Source organism: Theropithecus gelada, chromosome 4, assembly GCF_003255815.1.
Source record: "Theropithecus gelada isolate Dixy chromosome 4, Tgel_1.0, whole genome shotgun sequence".
Classification (NCBI taxonomy): Eukaryota; Metazoa; Chordata; class Mammalia; order Primates; family Cercopithecidae; genus Theropithecus; species Theropithecus gelada.
This window is the reverse complement of record NC_037671.1, coordinates 168,280,296-168,305,110: the sequence shown is the minus strand read 5'-3', so window position 1 is coordinate 168,305,110 and position 24,815 is coordinate 168,280,296. Positions and strand designations below refer to the sequence as shown.

The 24,815-nt window shown below is 35.8% G+C and overlaps 1 protein-coding gene across 1 annotated transcript in view; it reads right to left on the bottom strand.

Moving 5' to 3' along the window:
- PEX3 (peroxisomal biogenesis factor 3) overlaps window positions 1-24,795 on the bottom strand; it is a 39,497-nt gene extending 14,702 nt beyond the window's left edge. The window contains exons 1-9 of the mRNA XM_025384331.1: window positions 24,437-24,795; window positions 16,047-16,178; window positions 12,255-12,336; window positions 7,121-7,164; window positions 5,429-5,553; window positions 5,069-5,135; window positions 4,912-4,966; window positions 4,189-4,357; window positions 1,633-1,703 (exon numbers count right to left, since the gene is read on the bottom strand). Of these exons, the coding sequence (XP_025240116.1) occupies window positions 1,633-1,703; window positions 4,189-4,357; window positions 4,912-4,966; window positions 5,069-5,135; window positions 5,429-5,553; window positions 7,121-7,164; window positions 12,255-12,336; window positions 16,047-16,178; window positions 24,437-24,509 (818 nt within the window). The 5' untranslated portion in view covers window positions 24,510-24,795. The remainder of the gene's footprint in view (window positions 1-1,632; window positions 1,704-4,188; window positions 4,358-4,911; window positions 4,967-5,068; window positions 5,136-5,428; window positions 5,554-7,120; window positions 7,165-12,254; window positions 12,337-16,046; window positions 16,179-24,436) is intronic.
- Between the last annotated feature and the right edge of the window lie 20 nt (window positions 24,796-24,815).

Below are 24,815 nucleotides of genomic sequence, written 5' to 3'. Positions count from 1 at the left end.
TAGTCAACTTACCATAGAGAAATGAGGTCTTTTATAAACACAGATGATGTCATTGCCCTGCTTAAAATTCTCCAATGGCTTCCCATACATCAAGAACAAAAAACATTTCTTATCATGGATTACAAGGTTCAACATACTCTGGAGTTTCCATCTCTGTCTCCAATCTCCCTTCCCTATTGCTTTTCTCATTCACTGTGCTCCAGCCAACAATGGCCTCCTTGCTATTCCTTGAACAGGCCAAGCATTAGGATCACTGCAACTGTTCTTCTGCCTTGAACTGTATTCTTCTGGGTTATAAGGTTAACTTCCACAGTATATATTCGGGTCTCTGCTCAAATGGCATCTCCTCAAAGAGGTCTTTTCTGATCAACCTAATACAAACAGCATCCCTGGTCACTCTCTAACCCCTTAACCCACTTTGTGTTTCATCAGCAAAGTTATACATACTTGACATTATATCAGATTTATTAGTTTATTATTTTTCTCTCCCACTAACATACAAATTCCAATAGGGATGAAGACCTAGCATTTAGAATAGTACCTAATATACCACAGACAGCCAATACATAGTTAATGAATAATTCAATGAAATAAATGAATTAACTGAATGAACAAATCATTTCTATCTATGAAATGTAGAAATTTCAATCCAAACAAGCTCCTGAGGGTGGAGGACTAGGGCAATACATTTGCCTATAACTGCTAGCATAGTAAAGTAATGGGAGTATAAATCATTGCCTGGGAGGCAGTTGCCAATGAAGTAAGAACAAATACCTGGGAAACACTGATGGCTTTTTTTGTTTTGTTTGTTTGAGACAGGATCTTACTCTGTTGCCCAGGCTGGAGTACAGTGGCACAATTACGGCTCACCATAGCCTCAACCTGTCAGAGCTCAGGTGATCCTTCTACCTCAGCCTCCCGAGTTAACTGGAACCACACATGTGCACCACCATGCCTGGCTAATTTTTTTTTCTTTTGTCTAAGATGGGGTTTCTGCCATGTTACCCAGGCTGGTCTTGAACTCCCAGGCCCAAGCAATCTACCCACCTTGGCCACCCAAAGTGCTGGGATTACAGGCATGAGTCACTGCACCAGGTTGGAAACACTGATATTTAAAGGAAAGACAGAGAGAGAAGAATCTAAGAAATGATCTGAGAGGTAGGAGAAAAATACAGATTATACTGTCATGAAAGTCATGTGAGCAAAGAATTTCAAGAAAGGCAGTGTCAAGTATCAGAGAAAGGTCAAGTAAGATGAGCATTACAGATGCATTGTAATTCATTCATTTATACAATGATATGGCAAAAGATCACCGATGACCTTCTCCAGAGCTTCATGAAATGATGTGGTGGAAATCTGAATAAGAAAAAAGTGGACATTCCTACTGTAGAAAAACAAAAGACTGGAACTCGATAAATTCAGATAGTAGAGTTAGTAGCTGAGTTACCCTAAGAAATCCCTGCTTCCCTCCAGTTTGAGTAGGAAATCCTATCTAAAGGCTGGGAAACAGAGTCAAAAATTTAATTTTAATATCATATTATACTGACTATATTGTTCAAGAAAAACTAAAAAATGATCTCAAGTACATTCAACTTACACACATATTTTTCCTGTTACATGAAGTATACATACCTTTCCAACATGTCTCTAGTTTCATTGAGAAGTTTAATAGTGGTTATGTCTCGAGGAGAAAGTCCACAGGCCTATAGAATTAAAATGTCACACTTCAGGTTTTCAAACATGAGCATGGGGTTATGATGAAACTAATCACATTCATAAAGAGTTCAGGAAATCTAAAAGTCTATGTTCTATCAACAATAAAAACAGTTAGATCTCCCTTCCCCCCCCAAAAAACCTGTAATGGTTTATGTGCGCAAATAAGTAGAATTTAAGACATGAGTAAAAGTAAATTACACTTAGTAAGATCTTTGTTTATCTGGCCCTTCTTGGATAGATTTCTAGTATAGTTAGACAAAGAAGAAATAGGTTTTGAGTTTGCAGAGGTCTGGGTTTGTTCTTTTTAAAATTGAATTTCATTATTATTATTTTTTTGAGACAGGGTCTCACTCTGTCATCCAGGTTGGAGTCCAGTGGCATGATCATAGCTTAAGTAACCTTGAACTCCTGGGCTCCAGTGATCCTCCTGCCTCAGCTTCCTAAGTAGCAGTTAGGCTACAGGCACACGCCACCATGCTAATTTTTCATTTATTTTTTGTAGGGGTAGTGTCTTGTTATGTTTCCCAGGCTGGTCTCGAACTCCTGGCCTCAAGCCATCCTCTTGCCTTGGCCTCCCAAAGCATTTTTTTTTTTTTTTTTTTTAGGAGACAGACTAGCGTTGCCCAGTCTGGAGTACAATGGTGCAAACAAAGCACACCACAGACTCGAACTCCTGAGCTTAAAAATTCCTCCCTCCTCAGCCTCCTGAGTAGCTGGGACTATAGCTGTGCACCACTATGCCAATCTGGCTGATTTTTAAATTAAAAAAAATTTTTTTTTTTTTTTTGAGATGGAGTCTGGCTCTGTGGCCCAGGCTGGAGTGCAGTGGCCGGATCTCAGCTCACTGCAAGCTCCGCCTCCTGGGTTTACGCCATTCTCCTGCCTCAGCCTCTCGAGTAGCTGGGACTACAGGCGCCCGCCATCTCGCCCGGCTAGTTTTTTGTATTTTTTTAGTAGAGACGAGGTTTCACCGGGTTGGTCTTGATCTCCTGACCTCGTGATCCGCCCGTCTCGGCCTCCCAAAGTGCTGGGATTACAGGCTTGAGCCACCGCGCCCGGCCTAAATTTTTAATTTTTAGAGACAGGATCTCGCAATGTTGCCCGGGCTGGTCCCAAACTCCTGGACTCAAGTGATCCTCCCCGTCAACCTCCTATGTTTTTTTCTTTCATCAGTAAGAGATTTTATCAGGATATGTGTGTGTGTCTTTTTACATCAATCTAGTCTGAGACTCTATGTGTCTTTTCAATCTTAAATTTCAGGTTTTAATTCAGTTCAGTAAGATCTGGTCCATTATTTCTCTCTTCATCTGTTCTTTTGAATTGTTTTCTTTTTGGTCCTGTTTTGAATTTTGAAAACTGTAAATTACTTTAGAGTCCTAAAAAGATTTTTTAACACTCTTATTGCATCTCCTTGAGATTCTATTTTGTAAGCTGTCTCCTGTTTCATTAATTCTGTTCCATCTGTTCTGTTTGATCAGTTTAGTCTCTATCTTTCAAGTTACAGGGTTTCCTTAAATGGGATGCAACATTTTTTTTTGGCCTACTCATGAATATAGGATCTCTCAGCACCTAAACAGGTTCACCTTTGGGGTCTCTGGGAATGGGAAATCCTGCAGGCAATGTAAACAAGGCATTCTGTTCTAACAGGTCCTCTACGCTGAGGTAAGGCATAGGGTGCCTCTCTGTTCTAAGGCTTTTCCAGTTGTCAAGAGCGAGCTGTTCTCCCAATTACAAAGAATGGGTGCAAACCAGCAGACAAATGAAAAACTAGTAATTTAGGAAATGAGCCATATAACCTGCAATCTGGCATTTTTAGTATTCTTAATCAATGAATAACTTATATAACAACTATCTAGGACACACCAGTGTTTAGCAACACTATGGTTGATAATTTTTGGATTAGATCTTGTTGTTTCTCAAGTGGATGACTATAACCTCCTCAGTCCATTTTTGTACTTTCATCATTAACTTTTTTAAAAAGCAAAGGTGATTGTGTTACTGGACTGGTTAAAATCTACCTTTCTTTGTCTACAAATTGGAGTTCAGACTACTTATCTTGGCATACAAAGCTCTTTATAATCTTACCCTGACCTTCAGCTCTATGTTCTGCTACTTGATCTGATACAAAAATACGCTGTAGCCCACTAATTGAATTTGTATCTTCAGTTCCCCAGGTGTAATAAACATGCCTTACTCATTTTACATCCCCAGTATGTACATCATACATCACAGTATGTACTGTCACATACCTGATAATAAAAATGTACTAAGTAGCTAAAATTGTTAAGTGCTTCTAACTAGAAATCGCTCATAATGGCTATTTATTTTCTACGGGGTTTTACTTCAATTATTGAAATATATACCTTTCAATCACTTACCTTTCAAGAGACTCAGAAATCAAAATTTCAAGAGAGAGTAAAATTTTAAAAGTATAGAGTAACTGGTTTGGTTAAATGGTTATGAATTAAGCACCTGCACTGCTAATGGAGTTTCTTCATCTGGCATCATATAATGGCATAATAAAGATTTGGATCCATCTTTATTAATCCAAGAAGAAGACTTATGCTGCTCAACGAGATTTCTGATTTCTTTTAGTTTTTGCTCCAAGTCCAAAAGGGACAAAGAATGTTTAAGAGAAACACTAGAAACAGAGAAAAGGGAATTGGGATAAATCGAAACTATACAACACATCCTACATACACTCGTTTCTTAACAGGCTACTATCTAAAATCTTGTTTCTTCTGCTCACACCTGTACCTGCTGACTGGAATAGAATGGATTAAGAAATCAGCCACCAGTTAAGGGCCATTACTACAGAGCCAAGAAAAGTATTTCTCTGGATTTCATAAGAGAATTCCTACTGTAATTATAGATATTACTAGTATAAGTGGGAGGAAAAAGCCTCAGAGGCAGATTTTAAAGTAGGTCTTTTATCTCATGACCCAGATATTTCTGATTTGTATGAAATCAGTCAATTAACAATGAAATATTAAAACTTTCCCCTCTGTATAAAAAGGTTGATTCTGACAAAGAAAATGGATCTCATAACACAATATCCCAGGAAGGTATCTGATTAGATTACAAAGAGTTTCACAAATCACCATTTGTCAAGTCACTGGCTTCACTAGAACAATTCTAATTTTCTTTCATTCATCAGAATCAGGAAGTCAGAAAAGTCAAAGAAAAATGCCTTACCTTCCTAAAATCTTCTGCACAGCTTGTTTAATGACAGTGATCAATTCTGTCAGGCCTATTAAAGAAAAAACAAACCTAAAAGCCTTACTTAAAAATTCCTCAAAAATACAAATAAATGAATTAAAATTTGTATAAAAGTCACAAATAAGAATCTTACCATCTCCAAGGAGGTGTTGAATACTTGATAAATATTGCTGTTGGACATCTGGGGGAGCAAGAATTGTCTGTACAAAATAGAAATACAGTTAAATTATCCAAGTTTTAAACTGGTAAGTAATGTTTTCAATATAACTGTAGGTGAGATTTTTCAAGATCTGAAGTGATAGGAAAAATAATATTTTTTAACATACCAAAAATTCTAGTTTCAAAGTATAAAAATTATTCATAATACTAAAAGTTCATAATCACATGAAATATAAAAATATTTATTTCACAGAAATTGTTACCAGGATAAATAAGCTAAACTTTGAACTGCTTGAGGGAAAGGACAATGTCTGTTTAAGTCTATTAAACTTACAGTGCCATTTTTGCCAACTGCTGCATTATCCAGGTAAATATATCCACCAATTATGTTTAACTGGACCCGCAAAAGAACAACCAGCATACAAGTACTGTATACAGCCACGATACTTCTTGTGAAACCTTCATAGAGAAAAGAAAACCATTTGGTACTGTGATTAATACAAATGTGTAAAATCATGAACCATCCCTATGGTTATTTTTTCATAAGATGACTTTTAAAAACATATTTACAGTTGTTTCTAGTATAAAAATATATCAATTCAAAATATTTCAGTCTCTCCTTACAAGTTGTTTAATAAAAATTAGGTATGATTCCTTAATTGAAACAATGACCAATAAAATATATTAGGTGAAAGAGGTATATATTATTAGCTTAGAAAGGAAAACAAGGAAAAGTCTGGGAAGCACAAAGAATTGCAGCTTCAGAACTCTTAGTTGTCAGTGGAGCTATTTTCAAGTAAGAGAAGAGGGCTGAGTGTGGAAGAACTCTAGCCTTCAATAGCAGCTCGAGGAGGATGAGCCTGTTTAAGGGTTTAAGGACTACAGGAAGGTACAGAAAGGCTGGGGAAGCTTGGTAAGACAGACTTCCCAGTAGCCTAGGACCAGGTGTTCAAAAAAGAGGAGAGAGTGAAGGTGTTGACTGCTGCTGAGAGTCCTAGCAGGAAGAAAATGTCCAGTAGATTTGGCAACACAGAAGTTGTTACTGACGCTTGAGAGACCTGCTTGGGTGGAGACACAAGTGGTGGAAGCCAGGCTGTAGTACATCAAAGCATGAGTGGGAGTGAAGAAGAGAAGAAGGGGAATGTAGAAATCTTGGTCATAAGGATTATAAGAAAGAATAGGCCGGGAACAGTGGCTCACGCCTGTAATCCCAGCACTTTGGGAGGCTGAGGCAGGCGGATCACAAGGTCAAGAGATTGAGACCATCCTGGCCAACATGGTAAAACCCCGTCTCTACTAAAAATGCAAAAATTAGCTGGGCATGGTGGCGCACACCTGTAGTCCCAGCTACTCGGGGGGCTGAGGCAGGAGAATTGCCTGAACTCGGGAGGCAGAGATTGCAATGAGCCAAGATAGTACCACTGCACTTCAGTTTGGCGATAGAGCAAGACTCCGTCTCAAAAAAAAAAAAAAAAGTATAAAAGCTGAAAGGAAATATAGGCAACTAGAGAGGTTTAATTTGTTTTCAAATAGGCAAGGCTTAAGCATCATTCTGCTGACAAGGATTAGCTGAATGGAAGGGAAAACAGGAATAACAGTTCTGAGACAAGCAGATATGTAGGCCCTGGTTTAGCTTTTTGTTTCAATTTTTTATCACTAACAAAAGTTTACAATAAATATCAAAGTAAATCTATGATCTGGATTGGAATAAAAACTTCCTTTAAAGTACATTAGAGATATCAGTACCTAATAAAGGCATATGTAGTCTAGGACAATTTTACCTACCATCATCATCATCATCATCATCATCATCATCATCATCACCACCACAATAGCACTACCACTAACATTTACTGAATGCTTTCTATGTCCAGACATTGATCTACTTGCTTTATCTGTACTATATTATTTAACACTAACAACAATTCTAAAAGGCAGGTAAAGGAGAGTCATCCTAATAAAATGCAAACATTTCCCTTTATAAATATTTTAAGGATGTGCTGTCACACAGAATATGCAGGCTTACTTATTATCTTCAGATCCTCCCATATTTCTAGCTTGTTTGAAGGCCTAAAGGACAAAATAAAAAAAACAAAAATAATAATCTAGATAGTCTAATAGAAAACTCTGAATTTTATAGATCTGTATTTATTTCAAAAAATTAAAAGCAACACAGCATAACTGCAGAAAAGCAAACCCACGAAATACAGTAAAAAAAAAAAAAAATGTAATTCCAGTAATCAATAACCACTTTCACTGGTATATGTTCTTACAATCTTTTTCTCCTTGAGTGCTATGTATAGATATATTACAAAATCACATAGGAAAAGCAGAGGAAATGTTTCTTTCTTTCTCTAATTTGCTGTTTTAGAAATAATGAAGTAGATCCTATAATCCTTCAAAGGTAAATATGAAGTATTTTTTTGTTTTACGATCATAAACACATGAATTTACACATATATTTCATGTGTATCAATCCACTGCAGTTATTATCTCTATCAATGTTCAAATTGCCCATCTTTCACTTCTGGAAGACTATTCACATTGGCTGCTGAATCCTTTTGATTTATATGATCTTTTATTAGTCTTTTACAGAATCCACAGTTTCTGACATGAAAACTTGTTCTGGGTTCATCTCGTTCCATTCTTGCTGCAGACTTGAAATCACCAATTTCACTGGGTCCTGTTTTCTCATAGCAGGAAATGGTAGAGACCAAAACCTTTGGTTAAGAATGTTCATTGCTACTGGGTAGGTCATTATTTCTAAGATTTTTCCAGTGAACTAAGCTAATAAATAAGTGTTTATTTATTTATTTATGCATATAATCAAAAAGGTAATATATATCATGAATTCATACTGATATTTCTAAATTAGTCAAAATTTAGAAAATTAGTCAAAAGGTTTTTAGCTTAATCTCATTGATTTTGCATTTGTATTTCTTTTTGTCCACACTAAAAACAGGTGAAACCAACATAATTACTAATTTGCTTCATCCCTCACTCTATTCACAACCGTCTCAGTGTAAAAGAGTTTAAGGTTTCTGTTTTTCCAATTCTTTGTGTGTGAAGAGTATATGGCCTACTAAGGATATACAGTCAAATTTCTGTTTCAAAGTAATTTAGCACAGTTTCTATCTTTGTAATTATACCACCAACTAGAATCATATATAGGTTAATTTGATTTATGGTACTATATAGTTTTGGACATTATTTTTTAAACACTGTAGTTTTATAATATTAATATGATTCCCAAATCAAATTTATATAATACGGTGTATTCAAAAAAGTCTGTTCCTATCCCCCTTAATTTTCTCCCTTCTTCATAGGTGACTATTTAAAAAATGCTTAAACTTTCCATTGTTTTGTTTTATATAAGCAAATACGTACATATACATTTATATCTGCCCCCTTAGATAAGTGAAACATATTATACACATTTTTCTTTACCTTTTAAAAAATATAGCAATATATCTTGTGGAGATCATTCCACAGTACTACAGTAGTCCTTTCTTATCAACTTGGGGGATACGTTCCAAGACCCTCAGTAGATGCCTGAAACTGAAGATAGTACCAACCCCCTACATATACTATGTTTTATCCTATACATATGTACCTATGATAAAGTTTAATTTATAAACTAGGCACAGTAAAAAATAACAACAACTCACAATAAAATAGCACAACCGTAATATGCCAGCATAATTACTCTGGCACTTTGGGGCCATTATTAAGTAAAATAAGGGTTCCTTAAACACAAGCACTGTGATACCTCAACATCCAATCTGATGGCCAAGATGGATACTAAGTGACTAACAGGTAGATAGCATCTACAGCATGGATCTGCTGGACAAAGGGAGATTTCATCATGTTATTCACAATGGCACACAACTGAAAGCCTAAAAATCATTTCTGGAATTTTCCATTAAATATTTTTAGACCGTGGTTGACCATGGCTAACTGAAACCTTGGAAAGTCAAACCTTGGATAAAGTGGATGGGACTACTGTATAAAAATGGTAGCCATTTTCCTCTTCTAACCAAAGGATAGTACACCATATGTGGAGGTAGTTTAGAGCTTTTCAAACCACTAGTGGAATGATCAGGTTTTTTTTCCTTTTCCTTTACAATCTGTCACAGACCAGTGCTTTTGCTAAATACAATAAATTACTAGAAAACATGAAATAAAAAAACCATAGATATAAAAAACACAAGTCCATAATCTTTATTATTATTTTCAGACCTAAATTTGCATTGCAAGAAGAAATTGAGTTACTATTACAATTGTAAGGATACTACTAGCTTCTTGTCTTTCTTTGCCAATGAGCAGACTGTATAGTTTCAGTTACCTCTTTCCTAGATGGCACAGGTTAAGAAAATGTGTTGAGTAATTCATGCAAGACACTGCTTCAACCTTAATCTAATCTAGTGTTCAAGACTCATGGCAGAATGTCATATGTATTCTGATTAAACTGGGAATCAACCACAATTCAAAGGTGAGGTATTTAATGTATCATAAGTAACTCATATCTCTTTTTGAATGTTCCCTCAGAAAAATTTCTAAGTACTTCTTATAAAAATTCTAAATGAAAAAAGATAAGAAAACAGTGATTCCGAAAATTTAAATATAGAAACTGCTTAGTAGTGAGCCATGATTGTGCCACTGTACTTCAGCTTGGGCAACAGAGTAAGACTCTGTCTAAAAAAAAACCCAAAACCAAACGAACAAAAAACTGTATTTTATTTGGGATGATTTTGGTGGGAGAAGACAGTTATAGTTACCCAGGACATTTCTTCATGTTTACACTGAACGTTATTAGACCTTAAAAGTAGATTTTTAAATACTAACTTTTTAAAAAAACTCCAAAATCTACATAAAAGATTCCAAATCTATGCAGAAGAACAGAGAAAAGTGCTTTCAACGCAAATATTCCTTTCAAATGATTTGTCTAATGGAAATCAACTGCAAGTTAAATACAACCAGACTCTTTAATGTCACTAAAATATTCATAATAATTCTTAAACTTTAGGCCTTCATGAAGAAATAAAAAAAAAAAAAAAAAGAGAGAGAATTAAACGAATCCTTTCAAAGTGTTCTACTTCTCTTATGATGGAGGATGTTTACGATTTTTTTTTTTTGCATTGAAACTTCATTGCCAATTATCAGTCTTTAACAAGAGCGCCAAATATCAAAAACAGTGATAACTGTTTATTTGCTATTGTGAAGTTCACAGAATAAGACTATCAAATCATCTACTCATTTCTGATTAGTTATTATCAAAAATAGTTTAAAGGAAAAAAAAAAAACTTGCTCAACAGGCTTATATGAGACCAGAGTCTCATATAAAACTAATATAAAAGCAGTCGTAAGATTGGAGGCCTTATTTAATCACACTTTGTAAGGGATCAAGCCCTTATTTACGCAAATATTTTTCAAATGGATATTACCCTTCTCCCCCCACCAAATTACAAATAGTAATTTCAAATCAAAAGAAAGCCAAGAAAAAGTAACATTGAGATATTTAAAGACGAAATTGTGAATGAGGACAACTGTGGCCCATCTTAAATTCTCCAGAATTTAAGAAATTCTCCTCCTGTGTACCGATAAAGAAAAAGAGAATTACATCTTTTCTTTAAAGCTGTCCAGGATTATCCATCAAAATTAATCCCTTGGTTTTTTTGATACTCCTATATTTTCCTTTTACTTTTTGTCATTGCACTAAGTATGTCTGGAATTATAATTTATTTAGTCTACTTCCTCCTTTGGATGAAAAGGTCTTAAAGAGACTTTATCTTAATTATTAAATCCCCTTTTAAAGCACATGGAACATAGGGCCTTGCAGGAAACAGATTCACCAAGAAGGAAGAATGCCATCATGATTATTTTATCTGTATTATGTTGCTTTTATAAAAATGCTATTCACTGATTTAATTTGCCTTGCCTTCTCATCATGACAAAATGTAAGGAAATTAAAATCTACTTCTTTTCATTCCTACCTATGTACATACAAACGTAATAATTTATTTGATCAAAAGCAATCTGCTTATATGTTTCTTCATAAAACTGTATGAACTAATTTATAAGCTAAACCTTGTATCTGTAAGAAGGAAGGTCTGTCTACCTCTAAGAATGAAGAAATTTAAAACGGAAAACCCCTCATTACTAGCATTCTGTTTTAATCAGATACAAGAAATCTCAAGTACACAAATCCATTGTTATTTTGGGAAGTATTCTCTAACTATAGTAAGTGTTTTAAATAAAATTCCCCACTTGTTATGTAGCCTGTCTGAGCACTCAATTCCTATTGCAAAATGAATAATAGTAACTGCCTCAAAGGGATATTTGTGTAAATCAAGTGAGAGCATATACGAAAGGTACCTAGCGCCAGGGCTAGCACAGTGAGACAGTTTAGAAACAGAACTACTATTCCCCTGGCTATTTAGAGGGTGATTAAAGGCAAGTGATTATTTTAGGAAGGCTACAATGATTAACATTTATTTAGTGAAATCATTTCCCTGCCCACCCTCCCATCATTGTCATTAAAATAAGAACACATTTCCTGCTGGAAGTCTTCTCAAACTAATACAGTATCATACTGAATTACAATAACCCAACACATGCAACATGCAGTATACAAGGTTACAGATGCGAAAGTGCTTTTGGAAACAGCAAACTGCCATGGCAATGTCAATTATTAGTATTGTATGCTCATGTTATGTTTGTATTTCATTTTGTTAGTAATTTAAAATATAAGTCCTGTATACCTCATTTAAAATGTATGTTCACATGGTTTATTACACTGTAAGCTCTTTCAGAAGCATGATATTTAACATAACTTTGTTAGTTTCACAGCATCTGGTTCAGGAACACATTTCACAAGCACTTCAATAATTAAATTTATGAACAATTTTGAAGTGCTATAAGGTCTATTTATATGGAAAACAATACATACAAATATCATTGCCTTGAATGCTTTGTGCAAAAAAGTAGAGCATAGACAAAATTAAATATGGATTAAATGATATAGTTAATATTTTTCTTATTGAGCCTATATAAGCTTTAATTAGACAGAAAAATAACAAAGATATTTGAAAAGGATATCAGTTCATTCTATAAACTTTAAGTGCAGTGCATGAACAGAAAATGCTGTAACTTGCATTTACCTGTTTTTTAGCAGAGCTGTGAGACTCTCGGAATTCAGTTGCTGCATTAAGGCCTCTCTCAGTGTTGGAAGCATGGACAGCACTGTAATACAAAAAATAAAATAAAAAAGGTCACAAGTGATATGACTGCCCTCACTAAGAAATACACATTGTTTTAGGCTATATGATAGGGCTAGCAACTAGAAAGAGTCACAAGGGAAAAGTCAGGGCTAGACAATTCAAATTATTATTATTATAAAACTATTATATCCTAACAAATCATTTATCTGCTAATGTAATTTAACAAAATTATATAAACATTACAATCACAGCAACACAAACACGTACACACAGAAGAAAGAATAGAAAGAATTATTCTCAGATTTTAACAGTGGTGGTCTTTGAGCTATGGATTATGAACAATTCCTTTTTTTCTTTTCCATACTCTTCAAATTTTTTACAATGTGTTTACTTCTGATATAATGGCAATGATCAAAAACATTTTTATATTCAGCTATACCTTTTGCTTCATTTTTCATTTCTAATTTTAAAAAAAGTTTATTTATTAAATAATACAAGGCAACAAACATTTATTATAACCTAGACAAAAGCATACTGGGTTAGGAACTAAGAGTTGCTGAGTTTCAGTTTGCCAGTGGGTATTATTTGTTACTGTTTATTGTAAATGTTTACTGTTTGTAATACTACAAAGCAATAAACATTTATTATAACATAGATAAAAGTACACTAGGTTAGAAACTAAGAGTTGCTGAGTTTTAGTTTTGTCAGTGGCTGCTGTTTATTGTTTGTTACTCCCAGGAATAATGTGAAGACGAAATGAGACTAGCAATCTATGGGAAAAAAACTTCATGTGATTTTTAGGAGTTTATTTGTGGCTCTGCATGTGGAATAAGAAATGTAGGAGAATAAGAATCTGTCATGGGATCAGAGAAAAAAAAGAAATGGAGAAATACACACATAAAAATGTAAAATGAGTTTCTAAATCCTAAATAAGTAATGATAACAAAATGAAAAAATATGAAGACTACCACATTCCTTCTTTTTTTTTTTGAGACAGAATCTCACACTGTCACCCAGGCTGGAGTGCAGTGGTGCAATCATGGCTCACTGCAGCCTTGACCTCCTGGGCTCAAGCAATCCTCCTGCCTCAGACTCCCGAGTAGCTAGGACTAGAGGCGTGGGCCTCCATGTCCAGTTAATTTTTAAAATTTTTGGTACAGATGAGGTCTCACTATGTTGCCCAAGCTTGTCTTGAACTTCTGGGCTCAAGCATTCCTCCCACCGTGGCCTCCCAAAGTGCTGGGATTACAGGTGTGAGCCACCACACCTGGCTATGAACACCGCATTCTAAAAGCAAAAACTTCTTAGGTAAGAAAACTAGTTATATTTACCCCAAAGCACTCATTTTTTTTCTAGTATATCAATTACGTCTTATCCAAAAGAATAGAAATTTGATCATATTATTTGTAACCCCATTATCAATGTTCATGTTATGCACTGTACAAAAAAATGCAGAACGTGCAGAAAGCTAATTTGGAAAGTTTTCATTGAACCTATATTTTGGCTCGTAGAGATCAAATATTTTACTTTTAATTGCCTATAGTCAGCTATTTGTTCATCTTAGGGTTGCGTCATGGAAATGTGTGACCCCTATCTTTTGTTGGAGGAGCATAGTTAATTGACAACCCCAGCTGCCACTCCTCTGGATCCATTACCATGTTTGCACTGCTCCCAGCCAATGACACTGCTTGGACGGGGACACTAAAGCAGGCCCATTTCTGCAGGTCTCCTCTACCAGAAACTGTGGCTTGCAGACTCCTCATTGGTCTCCCAACACTTTCTTAGAACTGTGCTGTAGTCTGAGACTCTTCTTGCCTAATCTTTTTCCTTCCTTGTCTTCTTCCCTGCACAAGCGTCAGACCTGCACTGTGGCCTAAATGCTTCACCTGCCTTCTTCTGCCTCCCTTACTCTTTATTCTTTACAGGCATTTCTACTAGTAGACCTCTGGGACATCTAATCCCATCCTAGCATCTGCTTCCCAGAGGACCCAAATGGACACAAGGGTCCATGTCAAACTGAGATGTATTTTAAGACCCCAGCAGCTACATTTTACTTTTCTTTTTGAGATGGAGTTTCTCACTCTTGTTGCCCAGGCTGGAGTGCAATGGCATGATCTTGGCTCACCACAACTTCCACCTAGCGGGTTCAAGCAATTCTCCTGCCTCGGCCTCCCAAGTAGCTGGGATTACAGGCATGTGCCACCACGCCCGGCTAATTTTGTCTTTTTAGTGGAGATGGGGTTTCTCCATGTTGGTCAGGCTGGTCTCAAATTCCTAACCTCAGGTGATCCACCAGCCTCGGCCTCCCAAAGTGCTTGGATTACAGGCGTGAGCCACTGCGCCTAGCCCATTTTACTATTTTTTGAAAATTCAAATAATAACCAGAAATGGACCATTCTCTAAAAATTCATTAAAATGTCCTAGGCAGTGCCAATACATTGAAGGGTGAATGTCAATTTAAATAATTTCATAATTTTTAAGAAGTTATTATTTACCGAGTATTTATTATACATCAAGCACTTTATAGGCATTACCTCATCATGGCCTCACAAAACATTTTTGAAGTGGCTTTTATAATATTCATTTTACTCTCAGAATTGTTATGTACAGTATTTATGATTACTATTTGCTTTGCAGAATGAAGGTATTTTTCTGAGTATTACTACTTCAAATACTAAAAATCATACTCTAGTTGTAATTTTGAATGTGTCTCTTACCCTTCTTAGTCTCAGCCTCAAGTAAAATGAGGTAAGTAAACTAATAATAGAGGCCTTTAATGCTAAAAAATTTCTACTTTTAAAATTAAATAAGGAGAATGTACCTTTATAAATTCTTTCTAAATTAATTGTTCTTGAAAGAATGTTAGAGAAATGAATAAGCCTTAAACAGTAAAAAAGAAAAACAGGCTTTGCAGGGATTTGAGAACTAGTTCTTCAACAGTTATGCCAGTTAGAAGACACTATATGCGCAGGTTGATTTTGTGATGCATTCACCCAGGACTATGTTTCTAGCTGTGGAGGTTAAATTATTGCCATTAATTAACATTGCCTGAGTGTATACTACTGGAGCTGACTCACAGGTCTATTGTTGCCTACTGTAAATTTAATAAACGTAATGACTCTTTCCTATGGCCCATATGCCCAGTGGGATCAAGCCTACTTCTGCAGCCTTTTTCCTATCACTGCCATTTTCATTCTGCTCTAGCTCCATGGCCTTTTTGCTGTGTCCTGAAAATACCAAGCTTGTTCACGCCTCAAGCATTTTGCATGGCTCCCTCCATTGTAACATTTGGTTTCTGCTCAAATGTTACCTCAAAGAAACCTGACTGTACTGATCCCCTGTCTTACAGAACTTCTCAGTCCTCACATGGCTTTATGTTCCACCTGGCAGCCATCACTGCCTAAAGTTACTTATTTGTTGTTTATCATCTTTTCCTCTCCCTAGAATATAAACTCCAAACGTCAGGGGCTTTTTGTTGTTGTTGCTCACTTCCTGCTTCCCCAGGCCTGGATACAAGCATTTGCTAAATGAATTTAGTATTTGCTAAATAAAATGAATGAACTGATTTTTAAAATTCATATTAAAATGATGTAATACAGTTAAATCATTCAAATACTTGCTAGATTTATCATCCTTTCTTTGCCTTTTCCTCTAAATTTGATCCTGGTGATATGCAAATTAATATAAATCATCAAAAAACTTTACCCATGTATAAATATTTCTCTGTCTTACCTGTCATATTGCAAGTCCTCTGGTTACTTTCAAAATGATATTGTCGTCGCGCTTGGGCAATGTATTCTGCAGCCTCCCTTTCCTGTATTTCTCTGATTTTCTTCTGCCCATATTTCCCCAGAATATATACTCCTACAATCATTAAAAAAAGTACTATATTAATTAGAGTACCAAAAATTCTACACAGTATTTTTAACCTACTTTATCTAATTATAAGTTTTACATTAGTGGATACCTAAAATTACAACATTTTAAAACCTAAATAAAGAATTGTGTAAGACTGGCCCAAAGAAAAGGAAATCAGCATTTTTTTTTAATTTTTTTTTAATTTTTACTAGTTTAATAATCAAAAGTGTCATATTCTCATCAGTTTCACCATATTCTATGAACAGTGTCCTAAAGCATATTACTGGTCATCATCTATGATTATAAAGAATGAAGTGATTACGAGAATTGCACATGACCTAGTTGAGAAATCAGCATTTTTATAGTCAATGACAGAGGAAATGATGGGCACATAAGGACTAGGTTTGAAGAAGGGAAAGGAATTAAATCTAAAAAGTCTGGCAGTGCCTTTACTAGTAGACTAGAGATATTCTAAATGTCCAGCAATGGAGAATTGTTTAAATAAATGATAGTCTAGTCATACAATGAAATCTTATGCAGGTATTAAAAACCACATTGCTAAATAAATAGTGACTCAAGGAAATATCCACGTTACATTGTTAGGTGATAAAATAAGATCCCAGAAGTTTTTACTTTTTTTTGACGGAAACACATACAAAAAATAGGTGAGTTTTAATTTCTAAAATATAATAAGCAATGATCATTGCTGAATGGTGGGATAATAGGTCATTTTGTCCTCTATATTTTCTTCAATTAACACAAAATACATTTTAAAAATATAAGAAAATTTTTAAAAGGAACAATGAAAGAAAGGTAGTTAGTCAGGTAGAAGTCTATTTATCCATCCATGTGTTAGAAAAATCTCTTTGAGATAAGGACAGGAAATATAACTCATCTAAAAATTAGTAACTTAATTGGAAAAAAAAGAGGAAAGAGGGTACAGAAACTCCTAAATTGTAACACCACAGGATAAGAATATACGTAGTGTCATGTGGCCTGTAATTTAACAGATTTCAGCATAGGCAGTATGATATAAGTGTGTACATTTTGGTCTATATCTGAGGGGCAGTCAGTTTTCCTAGCTGGGAATGTGAACATTCCAGAGTGGTTAGTTAGCCACACTTGATCAAAAGCCACATTCCAAGTTAAGCTCTTCAACTAGCTTTTATCACCGATCAGTACCAAATATCTTTTAATTAGCATAATGAGTATCAGGAATGGATTTTCATAGATTAAATTAATGGTTTTCAAGATACTGGACTAGCTAAAACAGTTTAGTCATATTCATATGAACCAGAATATACGAATCCAGCAAGTCCTTCACCTTTGCCTGAGATCCTTAGTTGCTAGTTCAAAGGATTCTTAGTCAAGTGAGTTAACCAGGTAGCCAACCAAATCCTACAGCTAGAATACTGTTGCATTTTCTTCAGGTAGATCTTGTATAAGCAGTTCTGTGGTAGCATGAAACAAGGACAGAACACTGGGACTTCAACAAGCTTATAGAACAGGTTGTGTTAACTTTTCATCTCTGTTTGCCAGTAGATGGTTTTTTTTTTTTTTTTTTTTTTGTTTGAGACGGAGTCTCGCTCTGTCGCCCAGGCTGGAGTGCAGTGGCGCGATCTCGGCTCACTGCAAGCTCCGCCTCCCGGGTTCCCGCCATTCTCCTGCCTCAGCCTCCCGAGTAGCTGGGACTACAGGCGCCCGCCACCTCGCCCGGCTAGTTTTTTTCTATTTTTTAATAGAGACGGGGTTTCACCGTGTTAGCCAGGATGGTCTCGATCTGCTGACCTCGTGATCCGCCCGTCTCGGCCTCCTAAAGTGCTGGGATTACAGGCTTGAGCCACCGCGCCCGGCTCCAGTAGATGTTTTTAAGTGTGCCAGAACTTGGTTTCATTATAACCTGAGAGCAAGGTTGTAAGGAATTAAGTAATGCTCACTTACCTCCCACTGCCTGTGACCTCCAGTATCTACTAAAAATAACCTAAGAATTGTGCATGACCTAAGTAATTAGATTTGGTTTGTCACAGGTAGAAAGTGAACTGCAAAGCAGATACATATCCTGAATTTATTTTCACTAATACAGGTGTTATAGGTGAACTGATAAGATATTACATATTCTTAAAAATAGTAGTTCAGTAAAAGGGTATGTGCTAAAAACAATTAGAACTACAGTATGATTGTTGTTGCTATATTTATATGCAAATTAATGTATTATAACCAAACTTAAAGAAGAAATGAGAGTTCATATTAAGTGCCTTCATGGCTACCTTTCCTGTACTCCATTCTAAAGAAACTGATGATAGTGCGACAATACCAACAAAGGAAATTGACTTATATTTCACAAAGTTACTCTATGACAGGCAACTCTGACATAATAGATCTGAAGGAATTGTTTGTATCTTATCTGCACAACAGCTTACTGAAAGTCACATGTAAAATGATTATATCTCAAATTATACTGTAAAATCAAACACTAAGATGACACTTTTTCCACAGGTAAGAATTTTTTTCTTCAATAATAGTAAATTTGATTGATGTGTTTTTCTGGGGAGAAGGTCCACTGCTTTAATCAGAGTCTCAACAAATCTGATAACTTTTTTAAGGAACTGTTATTTAACACATTTCAGCATAGGCAGTATGATATAAGTGTGTACATTTTGGTCTATATATGAAGGGAAGTCAGTTTTCCTGTGTGAAATTTTCCTGAATGTGAAATGAGAATGTGAACATTATAGAGTGGTTAGTTAGCCACACTTTGATATTCTAACTAAACTAAAAAAGAAAATGAATTGTTATGGGTTGAATTGTGTTAACCCCCAAATTCATATGTTGAAGCCCCAACACGTCAGAATGTGACCTTATTTGGAAAAAGAATCTTTACAGTGGTAATCAAGTTAAAATGAGGTCATTAGGATGGGTCCTAATTCAACAAGACTGTTGTCCTTATAAAAGGAAACTTGGACATCAACAATTGCAGAGGGAAGACGAAGCAAAAACAGAGGAGATGACCATCCATGAGCCATGGTGAGAGGGTTAGAATAGATCTTTCCCTTATACTCTGCAGAAGGAACCAATCCTGATCTTAGACTTCTAAACTTCAGGATTGTAAGATAATAAATTTCGGTTGCTTAAGCCACTCATTTTGTGGTACTTTGAAATGAGGCTACAATCACACAATCCATTATTTTTCTTGAGTTTAGCACTGAACTAAGTTCTTATACAAGGTCTAATTCACCTAGGCTCATAAATTCTGATTTTGTCAGATTTGTCCCCCTAGAAAAATAAGAATGAGGACAGGTAATTCATTAGCTAAAACATGGCACTCATGACTATCTACATACTTGACTGGCAGTCTAGCCTGGAAAACAGGAGATATTGACGGCTCTGGTATCAAATAGGTGACTTTTGAGAAAGTCCCTTCCTCCCTCTGTGTCTAAATTTCTTCATTCATAAAATGAAAGACTGGGATTATATGAGCTTTAATATTTCTTTTGTAGCTATGATTTTACATATTAACAATGAAAATATTTACTAAATACCTTAAAAAATAAATGTCAAATGCTTTGAGTTTTCCTTTAATAACAGTACTAGTAAAATAAGACTTCTAGTCTTTCCACAAGTCAGTTGTTTTAAAACCATCTCGTAGTATTCTCTTTCTGGATGGAAATCCCTACAATGCAACTATTTCACAAGGTAAATAATTTCAAAAAGAGTTTGAAAATAACCTATTAACATTGTTCCCAATCCAACAGATCACCAAATCCTACTACAGTATTCTGATTCTATTTCAGACATATTTTCTAAATCTTGCCAATTATCTACAACTTCTTTATCAGTGTCTTCACTTAGACCGTAAAAATTAATGCTCTTGAACTGCTTCAATAGTTCCCTAACTCTTCAGTGTCTGGTCACACACCTGTTTAGCCCATCTTATACATGCAAAGTGATTTTTTTAAAACATAAATCTGATTATATCACTCATGCTTTTAGAATCCTTCAGCATCTTGCCATCATTTCTTAATGTGGTTTTCCTGTTCCACTCACATCAGAATTACTTGGGACAATTTAAAATGTAGCCTTAAAGGACACTCCTTGAAAATACCCCCAAATGTCTTATTTTGCATGATGCTGCACCCCCAGTACATAAACTCTGATTGGGATTCAGTCAGAATTCAATAAATATTTGCTGAATTAAGGAATTCTTGAACTGCATTCTAAACCTAAAGAATCAGAATCTAGAATAAAGGATCCTACGTTTTATTAAACTCCTTAAGTGATTTTTTTAATCCATACTAAACTCCAGGAAGCACCAATACAAAGGATAATATCCAAATTATGTAGAATGGCTTCATAAGGCCCTTCACAATCTGTACTCTAGTTGCTTTTCCAAGTTAATCTTTTGCCACTTCTCATTTGCACAGCCATAGTGAAATATAGTTTCATTCATAAAAGCAATGTTGCTGAACCTCTTGAATAGCTCTTTTTCTTGCTGTGTCCTTTCTCCTTTGCTAGTTTTAAAACTTAAGTAGAAATTCTTCCTTATGAAGCTTTGCCTGACATCTTCACACTTTCTTCTCCTCTATGCTCCCACAAGACCCTGCTCTATTTTCATACTATACTATCATACTACTTTTGTTTATTTCCATTTCTGTACCATGAGTTCAAAGTCAGGATCTGTCTTATTCCTTTGTATTTCCAGAGTAAAGTACAGTGAGAACAGGCACTTACTCTCATTCAAATGTTTGTTCAATGACAGAATGAATGAAGGAATAAACGAATAAAAAATGTGAAGAGGCCAGAGATTACAGGATTTAAGGTATAAATCCAAGTCAATATTCTGAGTTTTTTAGAAACCAGCAAGTCAATAAATATGAATCTGGTTGCTCTCTGTTCTCCAATACTTTTTCCAGTGCAATGGTTCTCAAAGTGTGGCAAGGGCACCCCTGGGGTCTTTAAGACCATTTCAGGGGGTCTGTAAAATCAAAACTGTTTTTGTAATAATACTAAAATGTTATTTGCCTTTTTCATTCTCATTCTCTCTCATACTCATACTCTCTCATGAGTATACAGTGGAGTAATTCAGAGGTTACATGCTGTGTGATATCACAACTGACAGAATATAGAAAGAGCTGAGAATCTAGCTTTCTTCAATTAAGTCAAACATTAAAAAGATTTTCAAAACGTAAAACAATGACACTCATTAATTTTTTGAAAATGTTATTTATGTTAATATGTAATAGGTTTTTTTAAAATGAATTAATATTTAAATTTTCATTTTCATTTTGAATATCATAACTATTAATAGATATACAATTTAGAAAGCTTTTGAGGGTCCTTAATTTTTCAGAGTATAAAGGAGACCTTAGACCAAAAAGTTTGGGAGTCAATTCTCTAGCCTTTTCACAAACTGGTCAAATTATGCCAGGCTCAGTGGCTCAGGCCTGTAATTCCAGCGCTTTAGGAGGCTGAGGCAGGACGACTGCTTGAAGCCTGGAGTTCAAGACCAGTCTGAGCAATGTAGTGAGACCCCCATCTCTACAAAGTAATTAAAAATTAGCCAAGCCTGATGGTGCACACCTGTAGTCCTAGCTACTTGGGAGGCTGAGGTGAGAGGATCACATGAGTGAGGAAAGTGTGAAGATGTCAGGCAAATCTTCAAAAGGAAGCCTTTCTACTTGCCTTACATTGTAAAGCTAGCAAAGGAGAAATCAAGGCTGTAGTGAGCTATGATCACACCATTGTATTTTAGCTTGGGTAAAGAGCAAGACCCTGTCTGAAAAAAAAACAAAAACAAAAACCGAACACACCCAAACACCCAAAACTGGTCAAATTATACAAACTGGTGTAAACCAATTAGTTACCCATCTAAAATTCAAGGAAACAGAAATCGTTACTTAAGAAGGCCTGCTACTGAAGGTTTTACTTACTTATTTCCCCCACTATTGAATGGCCAAACTTCTCTAAGCATGCCTGTTGATATACTGTCCAGCTTTCGAGCCTGTCAAAATGTGTCTCTTTTTCCATGAAATTCTTCCTGATTTTTCACAACTGTATATGCTACTTGCCAGTGTGATCTGTACAGCATTTTTTCACCTCTCTTATTTTTCTGTATTGTAATTACATGTATACTTGCTTTTCCTTCCTATCAGACCATAAAGACCATGGAAGCACAGTGATATAATGTGGAAAGAGAATGTGCTTTGGGGTCCAACACACCTGGGTTTGAATTCCAGTTACCCTTCACTAATTCTGAGACCTGAGGCAAGTTTCTTAAATTCTTAGGGCTCTTGTTGCCACATTTTTGAATGGGGATAATAATAACTGCCTTCTTGTCATTCTGCCTAAATAGGCAGAGCTTAGCACAATGCCCGTATAAAGTGGGCTCCCAATAAATAGTAGCTGTTACTATTAAAAATCTATAAATCTTGTATTTCCATACATATTACTTTCAGCACTACAGGTACTTGATAAATATTTCTTAAGTCAGATTAATTAAAATCTAACATACTGTAGAACTTTCTCCCTGAAGCAGAAAGAATACGAGGCTCAAACAAATGCCAACCATGGTCATCTACTCTTCCTTTCTTTTCAGACTGACTCCTTTATTGATATAAAACACTAGGATTATTTTCTCTTTCTGTCCGTCTGAACTTTTCTTTTTTTGCATTCCTCTTATTCTGTAACTATAAGGCTCTTGTTAGATTTTTTTTTTAAATTATAAATTTCTTTTAAGTATACTCTTTTGCTTCCCCTGTGATTATTTCTAATTTACCACAAGGTTGTTCCATAAGCTGAAGGAGTATTCCTTCTGAGATTGTTAGAGATAATTTTCCTTCCTTCGGTAAAGGCAAAAATACTTTATTTGTATTGCTTCAATCACACATCTATTTTTAGCTTTTATAAATAAAATGGACTCGGTAGTCTTAGGATAATTTAAATATACATTAGATACTAGAGAATGAAGATATCAGAAAATACCTTTTATATATAAAGGATATAAAATTTACACGCTTATGATTGATCTGTGATAGATGTCAGAGGCATGCAAACACCATCCTTGGCTCAGCAACAAGAACTCTGTTTCAAACTTTGAAGCATCACCAAAATCTGAACTGTTGATGCTAAAGGTATTGTTAATTGCAAATTGTTTGGGGAGAACAGCATACAATCTAATAAGTATTGTTAATTTCAAATTGTTTGGGGAGAACAGAATACAATCTAATATGTATTGTTAATTTCAAATTGTTTGGGGAGAACAGAATACAATCTAATACCAAGAGAAAAGCCAACCAAATTCTTTGGGAACCTCTGTTCTTTATTTTAAGTACTTCTGTAAACACAGCACATAATAAGTGATAAGAATATTTCTCAAAAACTCAAGTTACAACAAATTTCCTCTTTTAAAGTTCCTAGATGTTCTTTTCATATAATTCACAAAGCTTTTTATTCCCTCCTTCAAATCCCTGAATATTATCAGATGAGCATTGTATGAGGGAAAAGGGTCTCAAGATTTTTATCTTATCTGTTTCTAAATCTCCTCTGGGCCCGTGCAACTCAGCTATGTCAGTTATATTACAATGATCCCAACCTTGAAGATCCTGAGGAAGACTGCGCAACATCCCTCAAGCATTTTTCTTACTGCCACAGTTTGTATTCTAAAATGGCAGAAACAGAGCTAAAATATTGATTTGTTTTTCTTTATCTAATCCATATCTTTCAGTCCTTCAGGACAACTGCGCTGTTTTCAAAAATTCAAATCGACTTTAACCACCACCTAGATTATTATTAAACTCCCTCCCCTAGATTATCATTAAACTCCTGAGAGTTTGTTATTATTTATTTATTTATCATTTATTATTAAACCACCTCCCCTAGATTATTATTAAACTCCTGAGAAGGGTGAGAGCTATAGTGCCAAGAGTGCCAAGGAGAAATGAAGAATCTCACAGGAAAGCAGAATTTTTTTAAAAAAGTTCCTGTAACAGAAACTTAAACTGTACTGAATTCTCCAAAGGTCCGTGAGAAAAAAGGATAGGTGAGAAACAGTTAAGAGGCGGTGACAGGGCAAAGGGCACTGAGGCATTTCTCAACTGCAGAGATGGGAGAACCCTTGAGGTTGGCCACCTCCCTTTCCATCCCATGGTTGATCGAATCCCCTCTACAGATCCCAGACTAGGCTCGCCCCGGCCTGTTCTTATTTTAGAAAAAGTCACCTCTCCCACTCCCTTCTCCGAATGCCCCCTTTCAAGAACGTTGTCACCCACCTCCAAGGACCGTGCCCAGGAAGATGCATTTCTTTTTGTGGCGTTTCAGAAAATTCCATACGGACCTCAGCATCTTTAGGCCCCAGGGGTGTGCGCTGACTATGAGTGAGGGGCTGCTTCACCGGAAAACTGTTTCTTCGTCACCTGGCCCAGATGACCAAGCAAGAGCGCCGTCGTCCCGCTCTGCGCTCTCCCGAAATCACAAACGTGGCTTTCCGCAGACTGTCACCGGAGCGGCAAGGGGGCGTGGACTAGAGCAAAGCAGCTGCGCTTTCTGCTGCTGCCGCGGCGCAGCCGCCGCTGCTCACTGGTCCGACACGCCCAGGTCCGTTCAGAAATCGCTCCCGAGTGCCTTTCCATTCGACTCCCCCGGAAACGG